The 12286-nt window shown below is 43.1% G+C and overlaps 1 protein-coding gene across 1 annotated transcript in view; it reads left to right on the top strand.

The window, feature by feature from the left end:
* Positions 1-1942: 1942 nt before the first annotated feature.
* LOC137379558 (suppressor of tumorigenicity 7 protein homolog) overlaps positions 1943-12286 on the top strand; it is a 231948-nt gene continuing 221604 nt past the window's right edge. The window contains exon 1 of the mRNA XM_068050546.1: positions 1943-2123. Coding sequence (XP_067906647.1) covers positions 2024-2123 — 100 coding nt within the window. The 5' untranslated portion in view covers positions 1943-2023. The remainder of the gene's footprint in view (positions 2124-12286) is intronic.

Below are 12286 nucleotides of genomic sequence, written 5' to 3'. Positions count from 1 at the left end.
GCCTTGAATGTATTGAATGACCCAGCCTCCACTGCTCACTGGAGTAGAAAATTCCAGATATTAATAACCCTCTGAGAAGAAATTCCTCTTCATCTCTCTCAAATGAGAGACCCCCTTATTTTGAAACTCAGCCCCCTAGTTCTAGATTCTCCCATAAGAGGAAACATCCTCCCAGCATCTCTCCTGTTAAGCCCCCTCAGAATCTTATATGTTTCAATAAGATCACTCGAGCTTCTAAAGTCCAATGAGTATAGGCCCAAGTTGCTCAACCTTTCCTCATAAGACAGCCCCTTCATCCCAGGAATTAACCTAGTGAACCTTCTCTGAACTGCCTCCAGTGCAAGTATATCCCTCCTTAAATAAGGAGACCAAAACTGTACTCAGTATTCCAGGTATGGTCTCGCCAACGCTCTACAGTTGTAGCAAGTCTTCCCTACTTTTATATAATAAAAACAAAGTGCTGGAAATACTCAACAGGTATGGCAGCATCTATGGAGAGAGAAACAGTTAACGTTTCTGGTCTGTGACCTTTCATCAGAACTGGCAAAGCTTCGAAATGTAATGGGCTTTAAGCATGTCACTTCCTTTCTTGAATTTGTGGTTTTCCAATCTGCTGGGACCTTCCCATAATCTAGGGAATTTTGGAAGATTACAACCAATGTATCCACTATCTCTAGCCACTTCTTTTAAACCCCTAGGATGCAGGCCGTCAGGTCCTGGGGACTTGTCAGCCTTTAGTCTCATTAGTTTTCCTAATACTTTTTCTCTCGTGATAGTGATTGTTTCAAGTTCCTCCCCTTTATCCCTTGATTTTCTATTATTCTGGGGATTTTTTTGTGTCTTCTGTAAAGACAGATACAAAACACTTGTTCAAAGTCTCTGCCATTTCCTTGTTTCCCATTATTAATTCACCAGTCTCTTCATCTAAGGCCCAATGTTTAGCTACTCTCTTCCTTTCTACATACTTGTAGAAGATCTTACTGTCTTTTTATATATTTCTTGCTGGTTTGTTCTCATTCTAATTTCTCCCTCTTTATTATATTTTTAGTCATCCTTTGCTGATTTCTAAAATGTTTCCAATCTTCTGGCCTATCACTAATCTTCGCAGCATTGTATGCCTTTTTTTCAATTTGATACCATCCTTAACTTCCTTTGTTAGCCATAGCCACAGATGGTGCATCCTTCTCATGGAGTCTTTTTCCTCAATGGTATATATCATAAGAAAATAGATAGAAGTGCATGGTTTATTGAAACAAATAAATGATTTGACCAGGAATTGGATAAGTATTTGAAAAGAGAATTTGTTTTTATTCTTGGGCAAGGCCAGCATTTGTTGTCCCTCCCTATTTGCCTTCAGGAGGTGATGTGCTTTTTGAAGTGCTGCAGTCCATCTGGTGCAGGTACACCCATAGAGCTGTTACGAAGGGAGTTCCAGGTTTTTGACCCAGTGACAGTGAAGGAATAGCAATTATAGATCCAAGTCATGATGATGTGTGACATAAAAGGACATGAAGAAATTGGATTACAGTAGATCAGTTTCACATGAATGCTACAGTTTCTTGTGCAGGTGCTATCATTGCAGTGATTGTGAATAAATAATTTCAAAATAGTGGTCTTTATATTTGAAGCCTCTGATACATTTACACTTGAGTAGCCTGCCAGATAGCTTGCAGGTCAGGCTACTCTCAGGAAAGATCTAAGAAAGCTGATCAGGAAACAGCAACCACTTTTAAGTCCGATAGTTCTGCTGGTAAATACAGTGGCCATGTGTGTTTGTCTTTCTTGGAAAATGTTTTAGCATCTGGTATTTATGAAAGGGTGTGGGTTATTGGACTTACAATGCTTAATGGTTCTGGTACTGGGCTAGCAGTCTAGAGTTCAAATTCCAGCATAACAAGTTAAGAAATAGAAATTACACGATGAAGGAATCCAGACCAAGAGGTCATAATCTCAAATTAGAGCTAGGCCCATTCCGAGGGAAGTGAGGAAGCACTTTTTCTCACACAGGATCGTGGAAGCCTGAATGCTGAGTCAATTGAAATTTTCAAGACTGGGATTGATAAACATTTTGATGAATAAGATTACCGAGGGATATGGCGAAACAGTGAGTAAATGGAGTCAAGGTACATATCGGCCATTATCTAATAAAATGACGGAACAAGCTTGTGCTACTATGTTCCTATGTTCCTCCTGAAGCTACGGCTCCACCCTGTGGTTTGAATTGGTTATTTTGTACAAGTTAATTGAACCTGACTAAACTAACCCTTCATATTGAAATAGCCATTTTCCATTTAATTATAGTAATTTTTAACATTCATTGTCCACATACAACTACGTTCAGCTCCCATTTCACTTAAACTGATTGTGACCATTCCTTTTTAGGATTACAAATGTTTGTTTTATAAACTAAAAGCTTCCAATGATAAAATGCAACTATTCAGCGTTTGGAAGAGTTTGACCAGGGTTGCTTATTTTCCTTTCTAATGTTCAAGTGCTGGTTTGTTATTGTTGTCTAAGTTGCACTAAACTTGTACAAGTGAAACCATTACTCAAGTTTTGTTTCTGTAATGTACAAATGTGCCCTGCATTCACAAAGCATTTAACAAAAGTGTTCAAGTTAGGGGACAAATAGCTTTAGCAAAAGTATAAGATTTCAAATACTTCCTGCAGAAATAGCATTTGCACTGGTACAACTGAATCTTTTTGCTATTTGATCCATTCAGTTACTTCTGACTAAATCTTTGATTTTAGGGGAAAATGTCTCTATGATTAAAGATGTTAAAATCTCAAAGGAGGTGATACTCCATTGTTGGTCACAATTCAGGAACTCTCCAGATAGTACAAAGCACAGCTTCCTATGAATCAGTACCTGACCTTAAGCATGAAATGATCTGGGGGATAATATGCCTACTTAACTGAACAAACCCATATGACAATCTGTATATGGCTTCTCCAACTGACTGACATTGAAAAAAACGTGCATCTTGGGTGGTAACTTTGAATTGGGTTTATTTAATAACACTAGTAGAAGTAAATGTTGTAATAGTTAGATGGGATCTGTTTAACTTGCAACATCTGCTACAAAACAAAAACGAGGTGGCCTCATACAGTTCTCTGCAGCATTTTGCACCTATTTCAAAATAACACATCTTGAAAGTTCAGTACCTGTAAGACACGTGACAAAAAGCTTTTATGTGAAACTCATTTTCATTGTCCCCAGCGAAAAGAGATTTTTTAAAAAATGCCTAATCAAGACAGCAACAATTAATCCTATGCTTGGATGTTTCAACTAAGGAAAACTACTTTTTTAATATTTCTTTGTCTAATTTAGTATGGATGTCACTTGCAATGGGGCTCAATTTAAATGTAAAAATGTAAATTATAATTATTTCCTCCTACCTAGATAACATTAGAACGCAACAGTGAGCAAGCAAAGCAACATTTAGAAAGTTGTAATGGAAAATAAAGGCCTATAAATTGAATTGCACGACGCCTGTTTTTAGGTAAAAAAATTAAAGCTGAAGGGTGATGGGGCATGCACATGCTCAGTCTATAGTGGCAGAGTGCTGGATGAATGGAGGGTCTGGTGCCTGTTTCAGGCCTCTGTGGAAAATTGGATCATGATTGACCACAGCATGCGCTATACCTAAAGCAACTAGACCAGCGGTCCGAAAAGGGACTGATGAAAGTTGCCCAAAAATGTCAGTAACCTTTTTCTTAACCTGAATGTGAAGCCAGGAGGAGGAGTAAGAGTGCTGGCCACCCCTTACCCTGTTTCCAATCACCTCCCCCGGACGCTCTATAGGACCAGTGTCAGTACCACTGCTCCCGCCAGTCAACACCCTCCTCCTCACAACTGGCACACTGGTACCACCCGCACACCGGTTGCATCCTGATGATACACATGGAATAATTTTACATGGTCCACTTGTGTATCAATTATGTCGGTGCCGCCACTGATTTTCCTCAAATTTGAGCGCAAACCAATTTCTAGACCAGCCTTTGGCTTATTTCCAGCAATAGATCAAGTACATAAATCTGAACAGTCAAAGGGTAAAATAAAAGACGTGTAAGAAACATATGAAAGATCACAGACCTGGAACGTTAACTCTGTTTCTCCACAGATGCTGCCAGATCTGCTGTGTATATCCAGCACTTTCTGTATTTATTAACTATTTATGGCTGGATAAGGTAATGTATTTTTACTTTCTGGAAGAACTCTTATAATGGCTCAATTGATTCATCACAGCACATCACTTTGATTTCATGTGTGAATATAAACCCTGTGAGGAACCCAAGATTGTGATTCATTTTTTGATCAATATTGCAAACCTTAAACCAGAAATATCTTTTTCCACATGCAGCCCTTCACACCACTTTTTAACCTGAGCCAAAGAGTAATTGATAGTCATAGAGTCATACAGCATAGAAACAGACCCTTTGGCCCACCGCGTCCACGCCGACCATAATGCCTATCTATACTAATCCCATCTGCCTGCATTAATTCCATATCCCTCTATGCCTTTCTCATTTACATACCTGTCCAGATGCCTCTTAAATGTCGCTACTGTTCCTGCCTCCACCACCTCCTCAGGCAGCTCATTCCAGATACCCACTATTCTTTGTATGAAACATTTACCCCTTTGATCCCCTTTAAACCTCCTCCTTCTCACCTTAAATCCATGCCTTCTAGTTTTAGTCACCATGACCATGGGAAACAGACTCTGGCTATCTACCCTATCTATGCCTCTCATAATTTTATATACCTCTATCATGTCCCCTCTCGGCCTCCTTTGCTCCAGGAAAAACAAACCCAGCCTATCCAATCTCTCTTTATAACTCAAGCCCTCCAAACCAGACAACATCCTTGTGAATCTTTTCTGTACCCTCTCTAGCTTAATCACATCTTTCCTGTAGTGCGGCGACCAGAACTGCACACAGTACTCCAAATGCGGCCTAACCAACGTCATGCACAACTGTAACAAGACGTCCCAACTCTTGTACTCAGTGCCTCAGCCAATGAAGGCAAGCATAACATACAATGCCTTCACCACCCTGTCTACCTGTGTTGCCACTTTCAGGGAACTATGTACTTGCACCCCAAGGTCTCTCTGCTCAACAACACTCCCCAGGGCCCTGCCATTCACTGTATATGTCCTGCCCTGGTTTAACTTCCCAAAATGCATCACGTCACACTTGTCTGTGTTAAATTCCATTTGCCAATCCTTTGTCCACTTTCCCAGTTTATCTATATCCTGTTGTAACCTTAGACAACCTTCTTCACTGTCCACTATACCACCAATTTTGGTGTCATCTGCAAACTTACTAATCATGCCCCTTACATTCACATCCAAGTCATTAATATATATGACAAACAACAGAGGGCCCAGCACTGATCCCTGTGGCACACCACAGGTCGGCCTCCAATCTGAAAAACAACCCTCCACTACCACCCTCTGCCTCCTATCATCAAGCCAATTTTGCATCCAATTTGCGAGCTCACCCTGGATCCCATGTGTTCGAACCTTCTGGACTAGTCTACCATGCAGGACCTGGTCAAAGGCCTTGCTAAAGTCCATGTAGACAACGTCCATCGCACTGCCCTCATCAATCCTCTTGGTCACCTCCTCGAAAAACTCAATCAAATTCGTGAGACATGATTTCCCACGCACAAAGCCATGCTGACTATCCCTAATCAGACCATGCCTTTCCAGATGCATATAAATCCTGTCTGTCAGAATCCCTTCCAATAGCTTTCCCACCACTGATGTAAGGCTCACCAGCCTGTAGTTCCCTGGCTTTCCCTGCTGCCCTTCTTAAATAAAGGCACAACATTAGCCATCCTCAAGTCTTCCGGTACCTCACCCGTGGCTAACGATGATACAAAAATCTCTGCCAGGGCCCCAGCAATCTCCTCCCTTGCTTCCCATAGCATCTTAGGATACACCTGGTCAGGCCCTGGGGATTTATCCACCTTAATGCACTTCAAAACCTCCAACACCTCCTTTGTAATGTTGATATGCTCCAGGATATCTGTGTTCCCTCCCTTGAACTCACTAGCTTCCATGACCTTCTCCACGGGAAATACGGACGAGAAATATTCATTTAAGACCTCACCCATTTCCTGTGGCTCCACACGTAGATTGCTACATTGATCCTTAAGGATCTCTCCCTAGCTACCTTTTTACTCTTAATGTACTTATTGAATCTTTTAGGATTCTCCTTTATCTTATCTGCCAGGGAAATCTCAAGGCTCCTTTTTGCCCTCCTAATTTCCTTCTTAAGTGTAGTCCTACATCCCCTATACCCCTCGAGGGACTCGCTCGATCCCAGCTGCCTATACCTGACACATGCCGCCTCCTTTGTCCTGACCAGACCCTCAATATCCCTCGTCAACCAAGGTTCCCTAAACTTGCCAGCCTTGCCCTTCCATCTAACAGGAACATTCCAGCCCTGAACTCTTCCTATCTCACTTTTAAAAGCCTCCCACTTGCCAGATGTCCCTTTACCTGTAAACAGCCTCTCCCATTCAACCTTTGAGAGTTCCTCTCTGATGCCATCGAAATTAGCCTTCCCCCAATTTAGGACTTCAACCTGAGGACCAGTCCTATCCTTTTCCATAACTATGTTGAAGCTAATAGAGTTATGGTCACTGGTCCAAAAGTGCTCCCCCACTGACACATCAACCACCTGCCCATCCTCATTTCCTAAGAGGAGGTCAAGTGTAGCCCCTTCTCTAGTAGGGCTATCCACATACTGCTTCAGAAAACTATCCTGGACACACTTAACAAATTCTTCCCCATCTGATCCCTTAGCACTAAGGCAGTCCCAGTCAATATTAGGGAAGTTAAAATCACCTACTATTACAACCCTATAATTCCTACACCTATCTGTGATTACCCTACATATATGCTCCTCCGCTTCCCTCTGACTATTGGGGGGCCTATAGTATAATCCCATCAAAGTGATCACCCCTTTCTTATTTCTAAGTTCTACCCATATGGCCTCGCTGGACATTCCCCCCGGGATATCCTCTCTAAGTACTGCCGTGATGTCCTCCCTAATCAATAGTGCAACTCCCCCTCCTCTCTTGCCTCCACCTCTGTCACGCCGGAAAGATTGGTACCCTGGAACATTAAGCTGCCAGTCCTGCCCATCGCTCAACCACGTTTCCGTAATAGCTATAATATCACAATCCCATGTACCGATCCATGCTCTGAGTTCATCTGCCTTACCTGTAAGGCTTCTTACATTAAAGTAAATGCAGTTTAGCCTACCAGACCTTCCACGGTCCCTGTCCTGCCCCTGCCTGGCCTTCCTACTGGACTTGCTTGCTTTAACCTCTACATTTGCCTCAACTATCTCATCTGAGAGACTACTACTTTGGGTCCCACCCCCCTGCAAGACTAGTTTAAACCCTCCCGAGTAGTGCTAGCAAACCTCCCCGCAAGGGTATTGGTCCTCCTCCAGTTTAGATGCAACCCGTCCTTCTTGTACAGGTCACCTCTGCACCAGAAGAGATCCCAATGATCCAAGTAACTGAAGCCCTCCCGCCTACACCAGCTCTTCAGCCACGCATTCATTTGCCTAATCCTCCTATTCCTACCCTCACTAGCACGTGGCACAGGGAGTAATCCTGAGATTACAACCCTAGAGGTCCTGCTTTTTAACCCTCTGCCTCACTCCCTATATTCACTTTGCAGGACCTCATCTCTTTTCCTGCCTATGTCGTTAGTACCAATATGAACCACGACCTCTGGCTGCTCACCCTCCCCTTTCAGAATGTCCTGCAGCCGCTCTGAGACATCCTTGACCCTAGCACCAGGGAGGCAACATACCACCCTGGAGTCTCGTTTGCGGCCACAGAAACGCCTATCTGCATCCCTTATGATAGAATCCCCTATTACTATAGCTGTTCCAACCCTTTTCCTCCCCTGCTGTGCAGCAGAGCCCTCCGTGGTGCCACGAACTTGACTGTTGCTGCTTTCCCCTGGGAGGTCAACCCCCCCCCCCAACAGTATCCAAAGCAGTATATCTGTTTGAGAGGGGGATGGCCACAGGGGACTCCTGCACTACCTGCCTGCGCCTACTACTCCGTCTGGTAGTCACCCATCTCTTTTCTGCCTGTGCAGCCATTACCTTCGGTGTGACCACCTCACTAAACGTGCTATCCACGATGTCCTCAGCATCGCGGATGCGCCACAGTAAATGCACCTGCAGTGCCAGCTCCGTAATACGGCTAGTCAGTAGCTGCAGATGGATACACTTCCTGCACACATGGTCATCAGGGACACTGGAAGCGTCCCTGATTTCCCACATATCGCAGGAGGAGCATATCATGGGGCTGAGCTCTCCTGCCATGACTTACCCTTAGGTTAATTAGTTACTCCCTGAATTAAAAAAATACTAATTATACTAGGGGCCTTGTTATACCCACTTCAATCCAAAATTCTTTTTAAAAAAAAAACACTTTAGTAGTACTCACCTTATCTCCAGAGGTTTTATTTGCAACAACAAAAAACTTACCCCTTATTTTTTAAGATATTTTAACAGTTGCTACTCACCAACCAATCACCTTGCAGCTCTCCTGTGGTGTCACTGTTGGCTTCCCCTTTCAAAACTCAGGCGCGCTGACGCTGCTCTTTTTAAACACTGCCGGTCTCCCTCAGTCACCTCCTTTCCCGCTGCTGCTGCAATTTTTAAACACTGCCGGTCTCCCTCAGTCACCTCCTTTCCCGCTGCTGCTGCAATTTTTAAACACTGCCGGTCTCACTCAGTCTCCTTCTTTCCCTTACCGCTGCTCTTTTTAAACACCGCCGGTCTCACTCAGTCTCCTTCGTTCCCGCTGCCGCTGCACTTTTTAACCACCACTGGTCTCACTCAGTCCACTGATACTTGTGGTTCAAAATCTATTGTGTTTCAAATCGTGAAATACACAAATCTTTCTATATTTTTATGGGGTTTTGATACTTTAATTTCATTACTGCTTGCTGAAAACAGCATATGTATATGAAAGACACATTACTTGTCTGTACCACAGGGTCAGACGTGGCTCAGTGGTAGCACTCTTGAGTCTGAGTCAAAAGATTAGGTTCAAACCCTTGCCAGAGACTTGAGCGCATAATCTCGGCTGATACTTCACGGCAGTGTGGCTGTGCTGCACTGTCAGAGGTACCGTCTTTTGGATCAGACGTTAAACTAAAGCCCCTTCTGCTCTCTCGGGTGAACCTAAATATCCTGTGGCACGATTTGAAGAACAGCAGGGAATTCTCTGTCGTGTCCTGGCCAACAACGAGAACCTATATGTATATAGTGGCTTTGATGTAGATAACGTGCCAAGGTACTTCATTGGAGTGTTAGAAAATAAAATTTGACATCAAGCCAGATAAGGAAATATTAGGGCAGATGATCACATCCTAGGTTCCAGGCAGTATCTTAAAGGAGGAAAGAGAGGTGGAGAGGCTTAGGGAGCTTAGAGTCTTGGCAGCTGAAGGTACGGCCACCAATTGTGGAGTGATTAAAATCAGGGCTGCTCATGAGGCCAGAATTGGAAGAGTGCAGATGTCTTGGAGGGTTGTGGGGCTGGAGGAGATTACAGAGATAGGGAGGAGCAAACTCTTAGAGGGATTGGAAAACAAGGATGAGAATTTTAAAATCGAGACATTGATTGTCTGGGAGCCAATTTGGGTCAGCGAGCAGAGGAGAGTAGTGAACAGGACTTGGTGTGAGTAAGGACACAGGCAGCAGAGTTTTGGATGACCTGAAGTTTACGGAGGGTAGAATGTGGGTGACCAGTCAGAAGTCCATTGGAATAGTCAAGTCTAGAAGGAATTAAAGGATGATTGAGCATTTCAGAAACAGATGAGCTGAGACTGGAGCGAAGTAGGGCAATGTTACGTAGGTGGAAATAGGCGGTCTTGCTGATGGCATGGATAAATGGTCAGAAGTTCTTCTCGGGGTCAAATATGACACCGAGTTTGCAAACAGTCTGATTCAGCATTAGACAGTTGTCAAAAAGAGGGATGGAGTCAGCAGCTAGGGAACATAGTTTGTAGTTGGGACAGGGGACTATGGCTTCAGTCTTCCCAATATTTAGGTGGAGGAAATTTCTGTTCATCCAGTACTGGACAATGGACAAATAATCTGATAATTTAACAACAGTCAAGACAGATGATGGTGAGGTAGAGCTGTGTATTGTCAACGTACGTGTGAAAACTAACACTATTTGCCAATGATGTTGCTGAGGGGGAGCATGTAGAAGAGAATTGGGGGGGGCGGGGTGGTGCAAGGATAGATTCTTGGGAGACAGCAGAGATTATAATGCAGGAGCAAGAAGAGAACCATTGCAAGTAATACTCTGGCTATACTTAGATAGATAAGAATGGAAACAGGGCAAGTGCAGTCCTATCCAGCTGGAACATGAAAGAGAGGTGTTGGAGAAGCATGCTGTGTTTAACTTCGGTGGTGGGAAACTTCTAGAAAGAATAATTTGGGACAAAATTAACACTCACATGGACAAATGCAGGTTAATTAAAGAAAGCCAGCATGGATTTCTTAAGGAAAAATCATGTTTAACTAACTTGCTGGAGAAGGTAACTGAGAGGGTTGATGAAGGCAATGCAGTTGATCTGGTTTACATGGACTTTCAAAAGGCGTTTGATACAGTGCCACACAACAACCTGTAAGCAAAGTTATAGCTCATGGAATAAAAGGGACAGTAGCAACATGGGTATGGAATTGGTTGAGTGACAGGAAACAAAGAGTAGTGGTTAATGGATATTTTTCGGGCTGGAAGGGTCAGTGCTGGGACCCTTACTTTTCCTGATATATATTAATGACCTAAACCTTGGTGTACAGGGCAAAATTTCAAAGTTTGCAGATGATACAAAACTTGAAAGCATTGTGAACTGTGAGGAGGATAATGTAGAACTGCAAAAGGACATACACAAGTTGGTGGAATGGGCTGGCAGATGAAGTTCAATGCAGTGAAATGTGAAATTATTCATTTTGGTAGGAAGAACATAGAGAACATATAAGGGTACAATTCTAAAGAGGGTGCAGGAGCAGAGGGACTTGGGTATATATACGCATAAGTCATTGAAGGTGGCAGTTCAGGCTGAGAGAGCAGTTAATAAAGCATACAGTATCCTGAGCTTTATTAATAGGGGCATAGAGTACAACAGCAAGGAAGTTATGTTCAACTTGTATAAGACACTAGTTCGGTCTCAGCTGGAGTATTGCATCCTGTTCTGGGCGCCGCACTTTAGGAAAGATGTGAGGGCATTGGAGAGAGTGCAAAAAAGATTCACAAGAGTGGTTCCAGGAATGAGGAACTTCAGTTATGAAGATAGATTTGAGAAGTTAGGACTGTTCCTTGGAGAAGAGAAGGTTGAGAGGTGATTTGATAGAGCTATTCAAAATCATGAGGGGTCTGGACAGAGTAGATAGGGAGAAACTGTTCCCACTCATGAACGGATCGAGAACGCGAGGGCACAGATTTAAATTAATGGGTAAGAGAAGCAAAAGCGACATGAGGAAAAGTTTTTTCACGCTGTGAGTAGTTAAGGTCTGAATGCACTGCCTGAGAGTATGGTGGAGACAGGGTCAATTGAAGCATTCAAAAGGGAATTAGACTGTTAGATGAAAAGAAAGACTGTTCAGGGTTATGGGGAGAAGGTGGGGGAATGGCACGAAGTGAATTGCTCTTTCGGAGAGCTGGTGCAGAGCTGGGCCAGATAGCCTCTTTCTGGACTCTTAACAATTCTGTGATTCATTCGTGTCAAAGACTGCAGACAGGTCAAGAAGGATGAGGAAGGACAGTTTATTTTTGTCACATTCCCATAGGATATCATTTATCCTCAAACAGGATCATTAAAACATTTATCTAGTTTATCTAGTTAATCAGATTAACACTCATTAGTGTTTGTGGGACCTTTCTGTGTGCAAATTGGTTGCTTCATTTCCCTACATTACCACAATGACCACACTTAAAAAGTAATTAATTGGCTGTGAAGTGCTTTGGAATGTCCTGAGCTCATGAAAGGTGCTGTATAAATGAAAATACTTTATGTGCCAAAGCCCAATTAAAGACAGTTGCCTCTGTCTTGTTGGACCACTGTGCTAGTTGCCAAATGCCAGAAACACTTGGCTGTGAGAAGGAGACAAAACTAATTGTTTGTAATTGTTTCTCCCAATAGTGGGTGTTCTACTTACCACTCACCTCTGTCTTGATGTAGATGTATGGGATAAACCTTGGCTCAGGTATAAAGTTAAAACCTGACCCGGG

The sequence above is a fragment of the Heterodontus francisci genome, chromosome 18 (assembly GCF_036365525.1).
Source record: "Heterodontus francisci isolate sHetFra1 chromosome 18, sHetFra1.hap1, whole genome shotgun sequence".
NCBI classification, from domain to species: domain Eukaryota; kingdom Metazoa; phylum Chordata; class Chondrichthyes; order Heterodontiformes; family Heterodontidae; genus Heterodontus; species Heterodontus francisci.
This window is presented reverse-complemented; position numbering and strand designations above follow the sequence as displayed.